The sequence below is a fragment of the Peromyscus maniculatus genome, chromosome 13 (genome assembly GCF_049852395.1).
Source record: "Peromyscus maniculatus bairdii isolate BWxNUB_F1_BW_parent chromosome 13, HU_Pman_BW_mat_3.1, whole genome shotgun sequence".
Lineage (NCBI taxonomy): Eukaryota > Metazoa > Chordata > Mammalia > Rodentia > Cricetidae > Peromyscus > Peromyscus maniculatus.
In genome coordinates this window covers 15,163,783-15,187,170 of record NC_134864.1, presented here as the reverse complement: position 1 = coordinate 15,187,170, position 23,388 = coordinate 15,163,783, and the positions used below count along the sequence as shown (strand labels likewise).

At 37.0% G+C, this 23,388-nt stretch overlaps 1 protein-coding gene across 2 annotated transcripts in view; it reads left to right on the top strand.

Moving 5' to 3' along the window:
* LOC102907246 (solute carrier organic anion transporter family member 6C1-like) overlaps positions 1 to 23,388 on the top strand; it is a 95,827-nt gene that overhangs the window by 17,097 nt on the left and 55,342 nt on the right. For both annotated transcript variants that reach the window (XM_042259911.2, XM_076549690.1), the window contains exons 5-6: positions 8,145 to 8,257; positions 9,101 to 9,210. In XM_042259911.2, coding sequence (XP_042115845.1) covers positions 8,145 to 8,257; positions 9,101 to 9,210 — 223 coding nt within the window. The remainder of the gene's footprint in view (positions 1 to 8,144; positions 8,258 to 9,100; positions 9,211 to 23,388) is intronic.

Here is a 23,388-nt window from a genome sequence, read left to right as displayed (position 1 = left end):
GCTAAATAAACAGAAAGAAGTAACAACCCCCTAGAAATAGATTACATAATGCTGTATTAACTTTGAATTTTCTCAAAGGAATAACAGCTGCAGAGAGACATTGGATAATAGAAAAAAACTACAGAATTAAATCAGCCTATATACTTTAAGGATGTGCTGACCTCAGAATGGAAACCAGGATATGTATTATGTTAGGGATGAGGTTTTATTTTCTACAAGAGAAGAAAAGCCATAGATACCATCAAAATTGATAAAGGTTCAATTTGAACAAGAGAGACATCTTAATTAGAAGAGGTGATAGTTAATCAACCAGCATGACCATTCTATTTGAAGTAACATAACACTAACAAATGGTTTTCCTTTAGTCAGGTATAACTTGCCAAAAGGGAAATTTCCCAAAGTTAGGGTTGGGGAAGGGTTTCTGTTTTTGTCTTTCAGGAGAATGAAGGCAATGGAATCTGAAGAACACTGGACAATTGAGACATCTGAAGAAAAAGGACAAATCATCCAGAAAAAAATGACTCGAGAAAAATAATAAATTGGTCTAGTGGTATATCACATACAAATTTTATGTCTTCCTAAATGTTTGTTTCTGATCTTCTTTATAGACATTTAACACAAATGATCTTTATGTAGTCCCAGTTCAATTAAAAATTAAAGCTGACTTTGGAGTTGGAGAATTGCTCCTTCCTTCTCTAAACCGAAGCATGTTTGTGAAAAGGAAAATGCAAAATCTCTGTATCATGTCAGAAGAGCCATCTGATATTAGACAGAAGAAAACAAAAAAAAAAGGGCGGGGACTATTCTATTGCCAATAATCTCACAGTTTTTTGGTTATATTTTGACTCTTTAAAACTTTTCCTAAGGTATGAATTTTATATCAAAATTTATAAGATTTATATATATATGTATATATATATTAAACTTGTGTTATGATATTAATCGTCATATAGAATACTAACTAAAAAGCTCCATCATTTTGTTTTTGAGTCTCTATCAGTTATATGCAGGGAATCATGACCATGCCTAACACCAAATTTGAAGTCTCCCAAAAGATGATGTTGCCCCAAGATAATTCCATAAGGATGATGATAATACCACTAAGCTGGCAAATACCACCCAAAGATCAGTTTTGGACTACAAACTGCTCAGGAAAATTTTGAGATGGCTAGCTCAGATGATCCAGGCTCACAGAATACTCAAGCAAGGACTTGAGAGAAGTCCTCCACTTTCAGATTATGCAGAGACTGAACAACAAATGATACCATTAACTCTCCCAGAACTTGACCATTAACTCAAAATTTTTCTTTTTAGGATCCCCTAAAGATTCCTTCACCCCCAGACAACAGGAAGTAATTTAAGAACATTTCCAAGAGGCGGGGTGGGTGCTTTTTGGATTTTCAGTGGGTTTTGGCTATTTGTCATTGTTTAGGAAGGCTATTTACAAGTTGATATTGTTAATGGTCAGAAAAATGTCTAAACAAAGGAGATTTAAGTTATTGTTTGAAAAAAAAAGAAGATAGAAGTAGATTTTGAATCTACTCTGGAAAAAAATATAGAAATGATAGAATAAAGGGTAGATTATTGAATCTACTCTGAAAAGAAAAGGGAGAGGATATACATATGATAAGATAAGAAGGTCGATTATTGAATCTACTTTTAGAATGCAACTACTAGTTTTAAATATTTTACACTGGATTGAGTTTTTGTATATTGTATACAAATTATGTAATATTGCTATAAATTTGAGATTGATTTATATAGATATGATAAGATAAAGAGGTAGATTGTTGAATCTACTTTTGGAAGGCAACTACTAATTTTAAATATTTTACATTGGATTGGATTTTTTATATTGTATACAAATTTTGGATATTGATACAAATTTGATATTGATTTTGTTAGAATATATTTTACATATATTTCTAATCTTGTTCAAGGTATTGTACCTATACAGTTCATTTAACAATGTTATGCAATTTGCTAATCCTTGAAAGTTATTATTACCTACTAATTAGAATATAAAGAAATGAATGGTAGTAGTCTTCATTACAATCAAACTTGTAGTCATTAGGTATGTTTTCAAGGTCAAGCAGGGATATATTTTAGATAGACAGGTCATCTTCAAACACTTCAGAGATCTGCAGAATATGGCATTTAAGATATTTTAATAACACAGTTTTTTTTTTCTTTTTTTATGACAATGAGACATGTCTGCTCCTGGTAGCACCAATCTACTTCAGAGAAGATACTGGGTACTGAGTAATCTCCATATGGTATTTATTTTCACTGTGGCAAGAGTTAGATACTGGGCAAGAAAGTGCCCTCACATGGGCTGCTGACAGTATGCTGTCCAAAATGGACAAGCAAGACACAAAACAAATGACTGCCAATCCTTGCCAAGACAAGGTTGGAAGGCTCTTTAGAAAATCCTGCTTCACAGATGAGTCTGTCAGATATGCTAAGCTGTAATGATAATGTGTCCACCAATATATTGTGCACCCTAATAAACTTATCTGGGTTCAGAAAACAGAATAGCCACTAGATAGACATAGCCAGAAAATGGTGGCACACACATCTTTAATTCTATCACTTGGGAAACAGATCTGTGTGGATCTCTGTGAGTTCAAGGCCACACTAGGAACAAGGATAAAGGTGTGGTGGCACGCACCTTTATCCCAGCATTTGAGATCTCATGTCTTTGCTTAGGAAAGATACATGCCTTTAATCCCAGGAAGTGATGGCAGGAAGCAGAAAGGTATATAAGGTGTGAGGACCAGGAACTAGAGGCTTTTTAAGCTTTTTGGCATTTGAGCAGCAGTTCAGCTGAGATCCATTCAAGTAATGACCCAGAAGCTTCCAATTTGAGGAAAAAAGATCAGCTGAGAAGTTGGCAAGGTGATATTGGATGTAGCTTGTTCTGTTTCTCTCGTCTTTCAGTGTTCACCCCAATACCCGGCTCCAAGTTTTTTTTATTATTATTAAGACCATTTAGAGATTTGTGTTACACTAAGCCTGTAGGCTGAAGATGATGGCCTAACATTGCAGAGAAACCTTGGGTGACTGTCAAGGCAGCTGGATGTTTCCATTATAACTCACACTTTTTTGGAAGTCGCTTGTTTGCATTTCCTTCTTACTCAGATAATATTATTTCCTTCTCAGGTTTCTGAGGGAGTTGAAGATTAAATAGATATATTTTCCTTGTTAAGAAATTCAGAAAAGAAACTCACTAAAGAGGTATAAGTTTGAAAGACATCAAAAGATAGTTTTGGTTATGTAAATTAGGATAGAAGGTAAATTAGATACAATCCTTTGGATTCACAAAAAATAGGATAGATAATGAAACATTTTCTCTGAATTTTTCAAATGCAAATGTACTAGACATTGTTGATGTATTTATTGCTTGTATATATTGTATATGGTTATTGTACTTACTGTATATAGTTTTTCTTAGTTTTAATTTTTTAGACAAAAAAGAGGAAATGTGGTGATATATTGTCTTCCCAAAATATTGTGCACTATAATAAAGCTTATCTGAAGAGCAGGGGAAAAAGCCAGCCACTACATTAAACATAGAAATCAGGCAATGGTAGCACATGGATTTAATCCTAGCATTCGGGAGGCAGAGATCCATTTGGATCTTTGTGAGTTCAAGGCCATACTGGGGAACAGAGCCAGGCATGGTGGCACATGTCTTTAATCCCAGGACTAACCATAGAGGTCTGGAGGTCTATAGAGACAGACAGGAAGTGATGTAGCTGGGTGGAGAGAAGAAGTGAGATTCAGAACAGAAAAGCATATAGGCATGGGTATACATGAAGTAGGTTTCTTTGGCTGAGGATTTCCAAGTGGTAAGAACGTGGTTGTCTTCTTTCTGCTTTTCTGATCTCTCAGTTTTCACCCCGATATCTGGCTCCATGTTTATTTTTTATTAATAAGACTGTTTAGGAATTTATCTTAGAGGCCCCTTAAACAGACAAAACTACACAACTGTCTCACTTGTGCAGAGGATCTAATCCAGTTCCATTTTAGGTTTCACCTGTTGGTTTAAAGTTTGTGAATTCCCATTAGCTTGGTTCGGTTGTCTCTGAAGGATTCCCCGTCATGATCTTGATACCTCTTTCTCACTAAATCCTCTTTCACTCTTTTTGACTGGACTCCTGGAGCTCAGCTTGGTCCCTGGCTCTGAATATCTGCATTTTCTTCCATCAGTTACTGGATGAAGGCTCTATGATGACAGTTAGGACATTCACCCATCTGATTATTGGGGTAGGCCAGCTTTGGTACCCTCTCCACTATTGCTAGTAGTCTAAGCTGGGGTCATCCTTGTGCATTCCTGGGAACTTCCCTTGCACCAGATTTCTCTCTATCTACATGATTTCTCCCTCTATCAAGATTTCTCTTTCATTGCTCTCCTACTCCATCCCTCCCCTAGCTCAACTATCCTGTTCCCTTATGATCTCATCACCTATCCCCTACCCATTATTGCCCCACTCATTCCCATTTACTTGGGAGGTCTCATCTATTTACTCTTCCCAGGGCAATCCATATGTTCAGTGTATTAAGATTTTAATTACACAAGTTGTTAACTCACTAGGTTTGATAGAGCTCAAGATATTTTGTGAGGCTATTGGGAAAGGTGTTGTTTCCCTGATTTCTTTCTCAGTCTGTTTGTCATTTTCAATTAGAAAGGCTGCTGAAATTTGTGTGTTAATTTTGTATCCTGCTACATTGCTGAAAGTGCTTATTGGCTGTAGAAGTTTTCTGGTGGAGTCTTTAAGGTCTTTTATTCATAAAATCATGTACTCTCCAAATAAAGATAAATTTAATTCTTCCTTTTTTGTTTGTGTCTCTTTCATCTCCATCAGTGGTCTTATTGCTCTATGTTGGACTTCAAGTACTACAATGAATAGGTATGGAGAGAATTCTTTGTTCATGCACTTAATCTTAGTGGAAATGCTTTGAGTTTCTCTCCATTTAGGTTTATATTAGCTGTGAGCTTGATGTAAATCATCTTTGTTATGTTGAGGTGTGTCCCTTATAGCTCTAGGCTCTCCAGGGCTTTTACCATAAAGTGTCATTGTATTTTGTCAAAGGCACCTTCTGTATCTAATGAGATGATCATGTGGTTTTTGTCTTTTAGTCTGTTTATATGGCTAACTATATTTATTGATTGAAGTATGTGGAACCATCCCTGCATCTCCAGGACTAAGGTTACTTGAGTATGGTGAATGATCTTTTTGTAGTGCACTTGTATTCAGGTTTCAAGTATTGTATTGAAATTTTTTATATTAATGTATTCTTTGTAACACTGAAAACCTACAGTGCATTAACAGTAGCATCTATGCAACCTGATTCTAGGATGCTGTATAACCTTTATATAGTAAAAATGACTACAGGCTCAGAGAAAATAAACATCTTGGTTAGAATTTATGAAAAGCAAACTACAAAGACAGTGATATTAAGAAGATTAGAATTGCCCCCACCCCTTGCTCATTGCTACAAGAGATGAGTTATCCAAGGCAATGCTGGAGAGCTCATACTTGTGTTGAGGACAGGGGAGAACTGGTGGGTGGACCAACACTGTAGCTGCCCAGGCCCAGAACCAGGGTTATGTTTTGGCCCACCTCAACATCCACCCCATCAATGGTCTGCTAGAACATGTGAAGGAACATGATCCACAGACCCAAAGCTGCAGGATCTCCATGACACAGGGAAACAACAGGATATCCAAGAAGAGTCCCAGTGAGGACCCAGGATCGACAGTGTAATAGAAATGAGAGGCCTCATACCAGACCAAGGAGTCTTTGCAATGAACACTTGCAAGTAATGATACATGGACAAAGTGATTGACATTCTACCCACATAAAAAGCAATATGAATGAATTCTTAAATAAAGAATTTAAAATGTCTGTTTTATAGAAGCCCCAATAATTTTTAAGAAGACACAGAGAGGGCTGAAGAAATGATTCAATTTGGAAAAACTCTTGTCAAGTTTTACAACCTGAGTTCAATTCCCAGGCCCCTCATGGTAGAACTCATCAATTTACTCTTGTTATCTGTCCTCTGGACACCACACATGTGTCATGGCACATGTTTACAGTGCATAGTTGTCTTTTACAAATGAAGTATGCTTTGGAATTTGTTACAGTGACTTACAGGCTGTGGTCAAGCTAGTCCTACAGTGGCTGCCTATGAATGGGATGTCAGGAGCTTTTCAGTATGTTAGGCTGGGTGTCTCCACTGGTCTTCAGTATATCCTGGAATCTGGAAGAATTGGTCTCTAATGCCAGTGAAGGCATGGATTGCTAGTGAAGGCCAGAGCAAGCAGGCAAAGAGCAAAAGTGGCCTAATGGGAAGATTGAGCACTCACTATTAGAACATATGTTAAAAACTCAATTTGTCAGTTCTTAAAGAAATACAAATGAACAATGAATATTTGAAAAAATTTGACATGCATTCTCATTAGGGAAATACAAATTAAACCTTCATTGAAATTTTGTCTCAACTTGGTCAGAACAGCTGTTAACAAGAGCATAAATGCTCATGAGAATGTGGGGGAAAAACTTTTATTCACTGCTGGTGGGAATATAACCTTGTATAGTTACTGCAGAGGTTTCTAAAAAAAGTTCCTGAAAATAAGGGTTTTGAAAGAAGTCTTAAAGTTAAGAATGCATACCATAACTTCTAATTCTGTGAAGAATGCCACTAGAATTTGATGAGTATTGTGTTGTATCTAAGAACACTTTTTGTAATATATCCATTTCCTAATATTAATTCTTCTAACTAATGTACATAGTTGCCTCCCCAGTGAATAACATTGTGAAAATTTCCACTTTTTTAAGTTTTTTTGAGACAGGGTTTCTCTGTGTAGTTTTGGTGCCTGTCCTGGATCTCACTCTGTAGTCCAGCTAGCCTTTAACTCAGAGGTCGGCCTGCCTCTGTCTCCCGAGTGCTGGGATTAAAGGTGAGTGCCACCACCACCCGGCATTTCCACAATTATGAAGGAGAAAATCTAATGAACTCACTAAGTCTTGTGGGAACACAGGTCCTCTAAAACAAGTTTATATGGAAATAAGCATTTTCCTGGTATATATAGCTGGTTAGGGAAGAATTTATTTATTTATTTTTTTAAGATTTGTTTATTTGTATTTTATATGTGTGGATATTTTTTAGCATGTATGTGAAGTGACCCGAGTCAAGAAGAGGGTGTTGAATCCTTTGAAAATCAACTTAGAGATGATGGTTAGCCATCATGTGGATACTAGAAACTAATTTTATTTTATTTTATTTTTTTACAAAGGCTTCCAGTGCTCACAATTTCTGGCTAAATTATCGTTCTAGCTCCTGGCTAAGATTTACCATGGGTGCGGAGCTGAAAAGATTATTAGCACTGTATTCACTTAATTCTGTAGATCTTATCCCTAAATAATAAAAACAAACAAACAAAAAACCCTTGGTAACTTTGAAAGTTATTCTAGGTGTCCTCAGCCTTAAGTAAAAACTAGAGACCCTGATAGTTCATAGTCACTCTGTGGAAGAGAAACTCAGCAAATCTCAGCACAGGGTCTTTCATGTCCGGTCTCCGCCTTGCCAGGTGCTAAGCTCCGTGATAAGCGAAGGAAACCTTAAAAAGAATGCAAATGGACCCAATGTGGAAAATGGAAAGACCATAGAAGAATCAAAAGCACTTACACAAGAGACCTGAAGGAAGGGATTTCAGATGATCTGTCACTCTAAGGGTCAGATGCCATATACAGGAGAAGCTGTATGACTTCCAGGGAAAGGCTTCTTGTCCCAGATGTCCAGGTGCAAGATTCAGAGGACCAGGATAAAGAAGGAGACTTGGTTTTCCAGGGGTACAACTCCTAATGGAGATAATTTTCACTAGAAACAAACAGGAGCTTCTGCTACCTGAGTAGTGTCACTGAAAAGGGAAGTGGAAAAGTTAGGCTCTGACAGGAGCAAAGTCACACCATGCAACTGAATATGAACAACTGACCCATGTCAGCAAAACCTCCAAATTAATAGTGACAAGTTACAAATGAATGCAAATTAACAGGAAATTTTCTTTCTATCCTTGCTTATTATGGTTTGTTTTTTATATGCCCCAAATTGAAATTTCCTATTTTTCTCTCTTCAAGTGGAAATGAATTTCAACTTTGGCAGAAAAATTGGTGGAGTGGTTTTTTCTCAATTGCTGTACTCTCATTTTGTACACTATTACCATTCTTATGTTTTCCACCTAGGTTACCCGGTGAGTATAAAAAAATAATTAATTAGAATAATTCTTACCCCCACCTTCCATTCTCAAAGCACAAACTACATTTCCTTATAAATATGTTTCTCCTACTTGTAATGTTCTGAAATAAAGAAATAATATAGTTTTTTTAATCCAAATCAATCAACATCACATCCAAATATATTTGTGTACTACATTTTCATTAGTATATATTTGTATACCCCATTATTTCTTTTTTAATACCCTTTATATTTAAAGTATATAATTGTCTTTTAAAAGTGAAGTATTTGCAAATCTATTTACCTAGTGGGTTATTCGGGATTCTCTAGAATAACAGAAAGTATAGAATGAATCTTTCATTCTCTCTCTCTCTCTCTCTCTCTCTCTCTCTCTCTCTCTCTCTATATATATATATATATATATATATATATATATATATATATATATATATATATATATATATGTATAATGTGTGTCTATGTCATATGTATGTATTTTAGGACTGTGTCATCAAATATTAATTACTAAATGTGGCTATTTATTTCTACATAAAATTAAGAATTAATTCATTCAGCCATAGTAAGCACACTTCCAGCAGTTAAAAGACATACATAGTGGCCAACTACAGGATTGGGCAGTGCAGCTGTAAGAAATTTTCATTATCAAGTAATTGTCTTTTGTGAAGCACTCCTGTAGAAGCATTTGCATTCTGAAATATACATTGGTTTTAGTTTGTTTAAAATAACTCACTTGTCTTTCTATGACAAATTGGGATTATTGTAACATATACAATTGCGTGATGTATATTTTCTTACTCACTTGGACATATCAAAAGATTATTTTGCTTGTGACCTGTAGGTGCACACAAGATAAGTCTTGAGAAAGAAAAGGAACCTCGTTCCTTTGACAGAAGACTTAAAAATGAGGAATTTGGACCTAATTTGAAGGATTTGCTTCATGCTCTTAAGGTAAAATAAAATAATTTTGTTAATAAGCTTGTTAAGTTGACCTGTTTAATTTTCTTATAGAGTTAAGAAAAATGACAGTCTTTAATTTAAATTTTGGTGAAACTTTTAGAGTCTCTTAATTAAAGTACTCATTTTCCTTGTAATGGAAAGGAAGATCCCTTTTATTATTTGGCATTGCTAGTGAGCTGTCTAGTGTCAGAGACTGATGCTGCACAAATGTAATTTTTATTTTTCATTGCTTTTACATTGTTTTGTGTTTATTTCCTATGAAGAAATAAACAAGACATTTAAAAAGTTCATAAATTGGAAGAATTCTGTTTGTCAACACTTATTCCCCCCACACAAAAAGAGTCACAATCTTGAATACAAAATCTTGTGTTTCTATAGATGTTAAAGGACTATCATAGTAACAGATACCAGGATGCAGGGGAATCCCCTTCCAACACTCTAGTCTTCTTGTGAATGCTTTTTTTTTTCTATTTATAACATTATTCTTGGCATATATATTGCTTGGTTGTAATTTTCACATACATATTTCATTCATTTTTAGTGAATTTTACACTCTGAATAAAACTTCCAAAAGTTTTTGAAATAACATCAGTTGAATTTTCCTAACTCACATTAGAATTATATCTCCGTATTCCTGATTTCCCATTATTTTCTCTTTCCTGGAAATAGTTGTTGTTTCATTTCTCATTGTTCAACTCAAAACATTCTGTTCCTTTTAAAACATATTTTTATCTCAATATTAAAATAGACTATGGACTTTCTCCCCTCCTTCTCATTCCATGTTCCCCCACACCACTTGAATCTCTCAAAGCTGTAGAGAAAATACTAGAGTCAGTGAAGAAATACTATTGAGAGCAAGAAATAACCTTCACTAGGGAAGAGGCCCCTGTTCCTTTTAAAGTACTTATTAGCTATTTGTGTCCTCCACCCCCAGCTCCCTTCCTCTACACAGAATCCCTCTGGGTCTATGAGTTGTGGATTGGTTGTCATTTATTTAATTCCCAGCATCTACATATAAGCAGATACTTATCATATTTATCTTTTGGGTCTGGGCTACCTCACTCAGGATGATTTTTTTTCTAGTTCCATCCACTCTCCTGCAAATATCATTATGTCATTTTATTTTAACAACCAAGCAAAATCCCTTGTATAAGTGTACCACAAGTTCTTCATCCATTCTCTGTTGAGGGACATCTAAGTTATTTCCAGTTTCTGGCTGTTATGAATGTAGCATCATTGAATATGGTTGAGCAAGTGTCTAATGGCAGGAAAATGCATCCTTTATCATGAAGGGTGTTGTCAAAGGCCCTTTCTGCATCTAATGAGATGATCATGAGCTTTTGTCTTTCAGATTGTTTATATGGTGGGTTACATTTATTGATTTTCATAATTTGAACTATTCTTGCATCTCAGTGATGAAGCTTACTTAATCTTAGTGGATATTTTTTTTTCTGTTCTTGTATTTGGTTTGCAAGTACTTCGTTGAGTATTTTTGCATCTATATATATAAGGGAAATTGGTCTGTAACTCTTTCTTCTTTTGGATATTTATGTGATTTGGGTATCAGGGTAGTTTTGCCCTCAAAAATGAGTTGAGCAATGTTCCTTCTGTTTCTATTTTGTGGAATAGTTTGAGGAATATTGGCATCAACTGTTCTTTGAAAGTCTGGTAAAATTCTGGCCCTAGGTTTTGTTTTATTTTATTTTTGGTTGGGAGACTCTTAGTGAGTGCTTCTATTTCACTAGAGGTTATTGGTCTCTTTAAATTGCTTATCTATCTTGGTTTAACTTTGGTACATGGTACCTTTTGAGAAAATTATTCATTTCTTTTATTTTTCCTGATTTGGTGGGGTACAGTTTTTTTTAGGTATATCTTTATGATTCTCTGGATGTCTTCATTGTCTCTTGTTATGTCCCCATTTCCTTTTATTTTTTTCTGTCATTTTAAAGGTTTTATTGATTCTTTGTGAATTTCATATCATATACCCCAACCCCACTCATCTTTCCATATAGTCCTCTCCCCGTAAAAACCTCCCCTCAAAAAAAAAATAAAAATGATAAAAAATAAAAAGTTAAAAAAATAAATAAAAATTAATCAAAACAGAAACATCTCTCTGTGGTGTGTTATAGTGTATCACCCAGTCTACTCTTTTGCCCAAACTGCTTGATTTGCAAATGGTCTTTGTAAGAAGTCATTGGCCAGGTTTGTGGCCTCTGGTTTCTGCTACACTATCAATACTGGATCCTCAACATGACTCCTCATAGATAACTTGTTTCCCTGTGTCATGGAGATCTTCAGCTTTTGTTCTGCAGGACCAGACTCTTCACATGCTCCGAAAGTTCTTAGATAGGGTAGACGTTGAAGTGGGCCAACTCAAAGCCCTGGAACTGGGCAATGGGTGGTTACTGAGTTGGTCAGCCCACCTGCTCTCCCATGAGCTCAACATTAGGGCCAGTTCTCTTGGTTTGCCCAGGTGGGTGGAGTGGCCACCTGCCTGTGGTAGCTGGCAAGGGGCAGGACTAGCTCTCCTGAGCTCCTGTCATCAGGACCAGCTCTCCCACACCCACTCCACCAGGGCCAGTTCTTCCAAGTGCCCAGGTGATGTGCAAGCTGCAGCTGGTGAGGGCCAGGGCCAGCTGACTGGAGTGCTGCAGCTGGTGAGGGCAGGGCAGACTCTAAGCAGCACTGAGATTTCAATGTGGCTCCAGGTGATAGCCCAGACTAGGGACATTCCCACGGCTTTGGATGGTAACATAGGCCACAGACATGGACCCTGACTGCTCCTGCTGCAGGGCTATGAAGCCAGACATGACACTTGGATGTGGCAAATTAGATCCTGTTTTCATATCCATTCTTTTAGCCCATGTCTTTTTATTGGTGAATGGAGACCATTCCTATTACTTTGTAGAAGTAGTAGTAGTAGTAGTAGTAATTGTTGTTGTTGCTGCTGCTGCTGCTGCTGGTGGTGGTAGTGTGTGTTTGTGTGTGTGTGTGTGTGTGTGTGTGTGTGCTGCCCATCTTTTGGTTTGCTGGTGTGAGATTAGTTATTCCCTATGTTTTTATGGGTGCAGTTAACCTCTTTAGGTTGCAGTTTTCCTTCTAGCCCCTTATTTAGGGATGCATTTGTAGATATTTTTTAATTTGGTCTATCAAAGAATACCTTATTTTCGACATCTATGGTGATTGAAATGTTTGATGGGTATAGTAGCCTGAGCTGGAATCTGTGGTCTTTTAAAGTTTGTAGCCCAAGCCCTTCTATTTTTTATAAACTTCTTGAAAAGTCAGGTATAATTCTAATAGGTCTGCCTTTATATGTACTTGGTCTTTTCCTCTTGCAGCTTTTAATATTTTCTTTGTTTTGTATGTTTAGTGTTTTGACTATTAAATGCCTAGGGGACTTTCTGTTCTGGTCCAATCTATTTGGTGTTCTGCATGCTTCTTGTACCTTTGTAGGCATCTCGATGTTTAGGTTAGGAAATTTTTCTTCTATGATTTTATTGAACATATTTTCTTGGGCTTTAAGCTGGATTTCTTCTCCTTCCTCTATTCCTATTATTCTTAGATTTTTGTCATTTCATAATATGTCAGATTTCCTGGATGTTTTGTGTCAGGAGATTTAACCTTTTCATTGGCCAGTGTATTCATTCATCTATCATATCTTCAATGTCTGAGATTCTTTCTTCTATCTCTTGTATTCATTTTGTGAAATTGGCTTTGCAGATTCTATTTTAATTTCTAATTTTTTCATAGCCAAATTTTCCTCAGTTTGGGTTTTCTTTATTGTTCTTATCCACTTTAGGTCTTGAACAGTTGTATTCACTTCTTTCCCTTGTTTGTTTTTGCTCTCTTGGACTTCTTTAAGGGATTTAATTATTTTCCCTTTAAGAACCTCTATCATCTTTATATACATGGGGTTCTTTAAGGTCTTTTGCTTGTGCTTCAGCTATCTTGGAATACTCAGTTCCTACAGTGGTAGGGTTGCTGGGCTTTAGTGGAGATATATTGCCCTGGATGTTATAGATTATGTTCTTATGCTGATATCTAGGCATCTGGGATTGGGATGATTATAGATCTAGATACAATTTCTCATTTTTTTTCTGCATGGGTGTTCCATTTCCTTGGTCTTTGTTTCCTCTGCAAATTTCAGGAAAGTATGATGGCTATGTTGTATGGCAGGAAATTTTCTGTGTACCTCATAGGTGTGGCCACTCAGGGTTCCAGTTAAAATAAGTTTCTGGATATTGGGAGCTGACTCTTATGAATGGCTAGGGTATGGAAGTTGTTCACAGGAGGGAGGAGGGCATAGTGTTCAATCAGGATCTGCTTATTTAGTCTACTTAGAATAAGGGTAGATGGTGAAGAGAGGTCATCACAGAAAGTCTTCTAAAGTGCTGGGGATGAGAATGAGGGAATAGATCTGTTTCTTCTTTAGAGAATTTTCAGTACAGTAGATTAGAACTTTTGTTAATTGGGTTGCTTGCTTTCTTTAGGTTTATTTTGTTCTTTGTATATTCTAACTATCTGTCACATTTATATTGGGAAGTTTTTTTCCCCCATTTACTAGGCCATCTATTCATTATATTAATGGTTTTCATTATAGAAAAGAAGTATTTTAATTTCATGAGATTCCACATGTCCATTGTTTACATTTTTCCTCCAGTCACTAGAACCATATTTAGAAAGCCCTTTATTTATCTTTAAATGTACTTCCTACTTTATCCTCCAGTAGTTTCAGAGTTTTGTATGTAATACTGGGGTCTTTGATCCAATTGTAACTAATTTTGTGCAGAGTGAGAGACAAGGATGAAGCTTGAATCAATATCTGTAGCTGTTCAATTTTTCTAGCATCATATGTTGAAGAGGCTGTTGTCTCCAATCTGTATTTTTGGACTTCTTTGTCAAAACTCAGGTGGAGTGGGTGCATGGCGCTATGTCTGGATATTCTCTTCCATTGATTAATTAGTCTAATTTAGTGCCAGTACATGTTTTTTGTTATTATTATTATTATTATTATTATTGTCGGTAGTGTAACTTGAAACCATGTACTCTGATACTTGTAACAGTGTTCTTATTGTCTAGGATGGTTTGGCTATCTTTGGTCTTTTGCATTTCCATGTGAATTTTAAGAATTTTTTAATTTTTTTCTGTGAAGAACTGAGTTGACAGCATTGTGTGGATTAAAGTAACTTTATAAGAGTAGATGTGAGCAGGAGCTAGTGCTTGAGCATGGAACCTCATTCATGATATGATTTTTGCTATCTATCAAAGCTAAATGTACTAAGATATACTATGTAAGATTTATTTTCACAAATTCCTATTCTCCAAGTACTTCTTTGTATTAAATCACGAATCTTTATAATACTTGATTGTAGGTCATCAAAAATTTAATTCTTTTTAAAGTTGTATTATATTGCTCAGGCTACTCTTGAGTATTTAACCTTTTTTTGGCCTCTGGAATTCCAGGGTTTCAGGAATGCAATACCACAGCTGGCCCATTTAATTTTCATTCTATACAAAGATTACATGTGGGTATTATTTAATAATGCAGAATCTAAACAATTATAACTGCTTTACATTGTTAAATGTTAAGCTGAATTTTTTAACAATATTTTGTAAAATTTAAGAATCAGTGTTTTAAAGTTTGTTATCATTTAAAATTCTTTGAACAAAATGAATTAACTATCTATATTAATGGGGATCATCATGGTTTCTCACACACTGAAGATGGCAGACACTGACTGATTCATGATTATTAGTGTTTCTTCATCCCACCCTTATAACTATTTTGTATTGTAGTATTTAAGGCACTCTTTTGAAAATCCTTATAAAATTACACAACAGATTATTGGAGACCATGGTCATCCCACTGCCCAAAACACAAAAGCTCATTCATTCCTTGCATGGTTTTGTACCACTTTTTATCCTTCCCCAATCTTATTTCTATGCCCAATTATAACCAGTGTTCTACCTGCAGATAAACTGTTTCTTAGCACCTAGATACAGGACAGAGCATTTTGTGTTTTTCTTTCTATGTCTAACTTACTTAATCTATTTCTCATCACTTCATGTATTAAGTTACAAATGATGAGATTTCATTCTTCTTTACTGCTGAATTATATTCTATTACATATACATGCTTTTATGTATAAACAGATAAAAATAAAATTAAGATAAAATTCTAAAAAGATAAAAAAATAAATAAATAAAAAGATACCACACTTACAGTTTATTGATTAGTAGGTAACTAGTTCAAATATGAATTATAGCTTTTGTGACTATTATAGTAGTTAATTTGTTGTACAGGTATTTCTTTGGTATGCTGATCATTTTTCATTGAGATCACTGTACTTTCAACAGTTCTTTAGTGTGCCCTAAAGTTTAGTATGGTAAGAAGGGTTGTTTTTTTTTTTCCCCAGAAAAAAATATTAGGATGCTTTGGGAAATCTAAGAGATGAGGCCTAACCAGAAGTCCTTAGGTCATCCTGAATAGGACTGTGGCAATCTGATTCATTATTTTCTCTCTATTTCTGTCCTTACCATGCAGGAAAGGATTGTATGAGCATGTACTGCCTGAGCCAAAGTAACTGAGACAATCAACCATGGTCTGATTCTTAAAACTATGAGGAATATAAATGCTTATGTTTTTATATATGAAGTAGCCCAATCCGCTCCTAATTTTTGAGTAAAATTAATTTCTTTTTTCATAATAGCCACATCCCCATTGACAATGTATAGCAGTTTCTATTCCTCCACCTTTGGCAGAATTTTTGGTTGTTGTTGTTGAATTTTGGACCTTTCTGATAATAGCCAATTGTTATCCCTGAGGCAGAATGCTGAGCTGAAGCAGCTTAAGAGAGGGAGAGTTTAATTTGACTCAGCATTTTGGGTAGTGCTGTCAGTTATGGCACAGAAGGCATGGCTATTGGCAGGTATGGGGGGGGGGACAACAGGTGGCTGCAACTCTCTCATCACCTCCTGTCTTGTTAGAGTAGAAAGCAAGGGGGAGAAAATAGAGCCAGGGCATGATGCTCACAGCTGTCCTAGCGGAGGCATGCTCTTTCCAGGTTTCTGCTTCTCCTGACAAAGTTTCCAAATCCCCACAAACAGGACCAAGCAGCTACCAACTAACTGAACTTGTGGGGAGAAGTTTATATCTAGACCATAACATCACTCTAACTGGGATAAGAGGTATTTCATTGTAGCATTAATTTGCATTTCCATAATGGTTGATTGTTTTTATACATTTTTATATCATTTCTCAGCTGTTTATATTTCTTCTTTTGATACATATTTGGATCATACATCCATTTTTACATTGGATTACCTTTGTGTTGTTTAATTTCTTCAGAACCACACCTGTTTTGCGTGTTAATCCTTGGACAGACGAATATGTGGCAAGCATTTTCTCCCATTCTATGGGTTATCTTTCCACTCCAGTGATTGTTCTCTGTAGCACCATGTAGCCACCACCACTCATTCACCATGTCCGAGTGAGGGGCTGAGGATCAAAGAACAGAGACAAGAACAGCGGGTCATTTGTCTCAGCAGAATGCTGAATGCCATTTATTGAAGGAGGGAGGAAACCTTAAATACAGGCTTACAGTGCAATGGGAGAACCCCAGAGGGCAGAAGTTCACTACAAATGTTTTACAAATTTGCATATAGCAAATTCAGGATACATAAACAAAGAACCTCCAGTAAGCATTTAGGAGGAAGGAAACTGGCAGGGAATTAGCCTAGGGAGGACATCTGGTCAAAGTCAGCAAGCAGGGCAACAGCTACTCAAAAACAAAGGAGACCAGGGCCCAACAGGTCCCCCCTTTTTACTAAAAAATGAGCTTCTGTCTTAGGATGCTTGGGACATCAGCATGTCACCTTACCTGTCATAGGGAGTACCTGCCCAGGCCCTACAGGTCCTCTGCCTTAGGTTGGTGCATGCCCCCCAGACATTACCCTTCATTGAATACTCATTGTCATATAGGCTCAACCATGTGTGAGCTGTAGAGTCAACTACTGCCAAAGATCTCAAAGTGGCGCTGGGCTTGCAATCTGTGTATTTGACACAGAAAAGACCAACAGAAGTCCTAACCCACCCATAGCCAGTAGGCTAAAGGCAACTGAGCCTTCCTTAACAAGCCTTGCTGCAAATTAGAGCCCTCATAAGATGGTATCTTAAAAGCCAAGTAGAACTTGAGTTTTATAATTTTATAACTTTCAAAGCCAACTGAAATGTATATAACTGTTGAATTAAATGTATCATGTCCAATAGAATGAAGGATTAATTAACTGTAGTAGTTACTTTTGCTGCCAGGGTCTCTACTCTGCTAGCTGTAGTAACCAACTGTGAAAAAGTAATCCCAGAAACAGTAGCAGTTGTAGCTGCCACTGCTATAATAGCAACAATGGCAGCAGCAATGTCAAATTCTCTTCTGGAGCATGTGAGCACCATCTGTGTCTTACTGCCATGATCCACTGGCACGGATACAACTCCTGGATCAGAACTACTAAGGCCTGTTTTTCTTGATCCCAGCATGACTTAAGCTGGCAGCTCTGCAAAAGAACAACTAAGAACCACAAAGAAAAACAGTGATAGCACACAAGGAGCAGAACTAATGGTCTCATAATGGCTATATTCAGGCTCACAAATTTTAAGGTATCTTCAAGGGGGGGGGCTAGTTGAATTTCAGGAGGCCAATAAATGTTGCACAGAGCCATTCCTGAAAAGTAGGTACTACACCAGCTTGAAGAGGATTGTGAAAATGAAAAGGCTTAGCTAGCATGGTACTATTAACAAATGGAGGTCAGTGACCATGCTACCAAATGTCGGTTACCCTTTAATCTCCAAAGTATCTGGGTGACACATTCTCAAACATTCTTGGAAAAGCAGTTAACATACATTATCTTTTGAAGAATCCAACCACATGGCTACAGTTCCTAGGCTTATGTTGATGCTTGTCAAGGCCAGTCATATTGGGCCCTCAGTCTCCACTGGCATCAGAAGGGGAGACTTCTTTACAAAGGCCCAATAGGTCTCTGCCATGTTTGGATTTGGCAGCAGCCACAGGGTACACACAGCACTCAGGAACCCAAAAAGGAACCTCATTGTCCTGTGGAAAGACACAAACAGAACCCCCGGCCCACACCAACACTGGATTGGGTCCCCTCCAAGTGCCAATAGAAAGATCACACCAGAGGATGATTTGCAACAGGAGCCCTCTAGGGCTTATCTGCAGGGGATATTCCAGCAGAATCCACTGACAAAAAATTTAAAATATATAAAACAAGGGAAAGAATAGAATGTGGAGAGGAAAGATGAGCCCCTAGCTCTCCCCTTTTTACTTGAGCAAAATATGTTCTTAAGGTACTATGACAGCATTCTACTATAAACTGTCCTTGAGAATTATAGGGAATACCAGTCTTATTAACAATAGAAAAATCTTGGCAGAATTTTGAAAATCCCGTATTGCTGTAGGCGGGACCATTATCAGTCTTTATGCATTTTGGCACTCCTATATAAGCAAAAGCATGAAGACAATGGTTCTTTACATCCTTAACCTTTTTACCTGAATGGGCAGAGGCAAAATTTAAAATGGAATATGTATCGATAGATACATGGACATATTGTATTTTTCCAAAGGAGGGCATGTGTGTGACATCCATTTGCCACGTGTGATTAGGTAAAAGTCCTCAGGGATTAACTCCCAAATAAGGAACAGGTAAAAATTCAACACAAATAGGACATGATTTAACTATCTCGATGGTTTGTTCCCGGGTTATGCCCATATGATGATGAAGAGATCTAGCATTAAGATGATAACTTTGATGCAATTGAGTAGCCTTTTCAAAAGCAGAACAAATTAATGTGACAGCCATATGAGTAATGGCATCAACCTTCTAATTACCTTCACTTAGAGGTCTAGGTAATTGATTATGAGCTCTAATATGTCCCACATTATTCCTTGCACTTGCAATAAATATTCATGAATGGGAGAGATGGATGGTATGTAGGCTGTTGTCTCCGAAGGCACAATGGCACGTGGCACATATTGGCTATCAGTATAAATGTTTACATGTTCATCAGAAAACATCTGTAAAGCAAGCAACAGTGCCTGTACCTCCACCATCTGGGCAGAAGTGCCCTGGACTTTCATTCTCTTTACTATGTTATTAGAAACTACCATAGCAAACCTACATGAAGTGCCATCAGTAAATACCACATGGGCCTGAGGAATAGGAGTCATTTGTACTATCTTGAGAAATATAACAGGATGCAATTAAAAAAAATTGACACACATCATTGGAGGGGTAGTGAGTATCAAACTGACCCTGCATGGAACATGTCAATATAGCCCAGTCATTATCATTAGCTTGCAACCATGCTATATGAGACTGAGTTTATGGGGTCACCACAATATTTGGCTCCTTACCAAAAGTTTGAACACTGATCTTGATTCCTTTAAATATAATCTGAGCAACAGCCTGAGGATAAGGAGTAATGGTTTTATCTGGAAAAGCTGGGGAATGTACCCATAGAATAGGACCTGTTTGCCAAAACACTCCAGTAGGTGAATGAGAAAAACAAAATATCAAATACAATAAGGGAAAAGAAAGATCTGTATAATGCACATGAGCTTGCTCCAGGGCCTCTTGCACATGTTGTAGGGCTGTACGCCCTTCAGCTGTTAATTCACAGGGAGATAAAGGCATACAAAGGACGAAATTGACCTGTTTGAACCTTTATAGTGGGCAGAAGCCATTGAATATCTCCCAGAAAGTTTTGGAAATCATTAAGCGTGCGTAGCTGATCTGTACACAGAGTAATCTTTTGTAGATGTATGCCTGTGTGTAACAATTCATGACCTAAACAATGATAGGGAAAGGATACTTGTACCTTTTCTGGGGCTATTTGTAAATTATCCAGGCTAAGAACCTCTTGTAATTTAGAAAAGGCATCAAAAACAAGCTTTTTGCCTTCAGCAGCCAATAAAATATCATCCATACAGTGAATCATATAAATATCTGGAATAGCTTTTCAAACTGGAGCTATGGCCAAAGACACATAAATTTGACATATAGTAGGGCTATTGGCCATTCCTTGGGGCAAGACCGCCCACTGATATCTCTGATGAGGTTCTTTGAGATTTTCTGATGGAACACTAAAAGCAAAGCAAGGACTGTCCTCGGTATGTAAAGGAATGGTGAAATCAATCACAATTAAATGCCAATGTTTAGGAATTGCCACATGGGCAGGCAAACCAGGCTATGTTGCTCCCATGAGAAGCATGGTTTTATTTATAGCTCTAAGATCCTGTAATAGCCTCCATTTTTTGACTTTTTTAAAATAACAAATACAGGTGTGTTCCAGGGTGAAGTGGAAGAAATGATATGTCCAGCATCTAACTGTTCCTTAACTAATGTGTTTTCAGTCTCCAATTTTTCTTTAGTAAGGAGCCGTCAATTATAAAAGCATTAAATATAATCTCTATAGGATTTGAAGAGGTAACTTTAGGTAATACTCTTCTAGAGTATTTTTATAAAATCTTAAAAAGAAGATCCTTTTTATAGATCCCAAGTAACACATTTATGTAAATCACCAATTATTAACAATGTGGATCAAACAATTTATCTGTATTTTATTTACTGGAAAAATAATTGTATAACCTTTTCATCAGTAAGAGATTATTTTTTATGGGTTTTTAATCTAAGCAACAACATTATTTAATAAGCTGACAACCTAATCCATTTCAGGTGTTATATTTCTATAGAATTAAACCAAGAATTTCTAGAAAGCAACTTAAAGAGCAGAGCCAAATTTTTAGTAGTGATCAACAGACAACAGCACACCTAATATATAGTTCAGAATTATGAATCCTGTTCCTTTAGTTTATCTACCATGAAAATCAAACATTCATCCAAACATTTATTAAGACAATCAAAAGAACAGAACATCCTTTATACAATGAATGATTAATATCCCTGGAAATTTAAATAGCATTGACTTAGCATTCCATGTCCTGACTGAAACCATTTTTTACCAGAAGTTGGGCCCGTTTAAACTTTTAGCTCTGGTCCCTCCCTGGGCCTCTGCTCCCTTGCCCGCCCCTGAGTCTGTTCCCCTCATCAGCCTCACAGCTAAGCTTCCCACCAGCTTGTACCTACCTGTCTGTCCACCGCTCTGGGCCATCTCCCATGCTGCCATACACGCCTTTGTCCACCACACCGGGTGTGCACTCCCGCTGAGCACTCTGGTTTAACTTCCTCTTTCTCCCATGAAGGGACTACTAATAATGAATCATTCCCACCATAAGGGAAAACCAGAAAACATTTCCCATGAAGGGATCTTTAATGTTGAATTATTCCCATTCCAATGGAAAAATAAAAAAAACATTTAAACCAAAGTTAAGCAAAGAGACAACCATATTTTTTTTTAATTTTTACTTTTATTTATTTAATTATTATTATTATTATTATTATTATTATTATTATTATTATTTTACAACACCATTCAGTTCAACATAATAGCCACAGATTCCCCTGTTCTCCCCCTCTCGCCCACCCCTCCCCCCAGCCCACCCCCCATTCCCACCTCCTCCAGATCAAGGTCTCCCCCGAGGACCGGGGTTGACCTGGTAGACTCAGTCCAGGCAGGTCCATTCCCCCCTCCCAGACCGAGCCAAGTGTCCCTGCATAAGTCCGTATTTTTAACCTCTGTGCTTGCTTGCTTGTTCAGCCAGCAGCAGTGAGGCCCACCCGTTGATTCTTTGTAATTCAAATGCTGCTACTCTGTACTGGAAGGCAGAAAGAGCTCAGAGTTTTAGCTATCCTGAGATTTTTATATTGGAAAGAGCCTTTTCTTTTTTTATTAAGACTGGGAAGAGGCTTTTTTCTTTCCTTTATTTTTCTTTTACAGGGCCTTAAAATCTTTAGGCCTAGTTTCAATATTTTTCCCCTTTTTACTGGGAAAATCCTTTTTTTTTTTTTTTTCTTTTTTAAATTTTCTCCCTTTTCTATTGGGAAATTTCCTTTCCTTCCCTCTTCTCTATTGGGAAGATTTTCTTTTTTAATTTTTTTCTTTCCCTTTAATCTGGTATATTAAATCCCCCAGAGACCAGAAACCAAGGACTAACATTTTGGAGGATCTGAATGAAATCTTCAGCAGTCCAATTAACTGTCCCTCCAGTAACGACTTTGAACAACCTGCACCCATGATAATTTATAACAATTCACCCCACCTTTACCTTCTCTTTTCTTTAAAATGCTGGCCAGCCTTCCTTTCAGGTGTCCATCAGCAGCATTCCTTCTTTCTCAGATCTCAGTGGAACCTCCACTTGGAGCAGTAATGCCTGAGCTACCATCACCTGTTTACCATGTCCAAGTGAGGGGCTGAGGATCAAAGAACAGAGACAAGAACAGTTGGTCATTTGTCTCAGCAAAATGCTGAATGCCATTTATTGAAGGAGGGAGGAAACCTTAAATACAGGCTTACAGCACAATGGGAGAACCCCAGAGGGCAGAAGTTCCCTACAGATGTTTTACAAATTTGCATACAGCAAATTCAGGATACATAAACAAAGAACCTCCAGTAAGCATTTAGGAGGAAGGAATCTGGCAGAGCATTAGCCTAGGGAGACCAACTGGTCAAAGTCAGCAAGCAGGGCAACAGCTACTCAAAAAACAAGGGGGGCCAGGGCCCAACAGTTCTCTTTCCTGAACAGAAGCCTCTTGTTTTTGTTTTTTTTTCTTTAAATGATCACATTTATCTACATTGCTTCTGTTTTGTGTACCTTTGGAGCTGTAGACAAAAAAATAACAAACTTGCTCATACTGATATAGTGCAGCCTTTTTGTTACATCTTAGGAGATTTGTAGCTTCTGGTCTTATGCTTACATTTTAATCACCTTTGAGTTGGCTTTTTCTACAGAATGAGAGCAGAGGTCAAAGTACAGTTTTCTGCGTGTGGACATTTATTTATGGAAGAAGTGTCTCTTTAGTGTTTACTTTTGACTCTTTATCAAAAATCAACTGGCTATAAATGACTGATTATTTCTTGGATAATTGCATAGCTTTACCCTTGGCTCACTGGGTAAAACTGTTTCTGTCTATGTCACGCTTCTTTGTCTACTGTGGCTCTATGGCATGTCTTGATATCAGATATACTGACACTTCCAG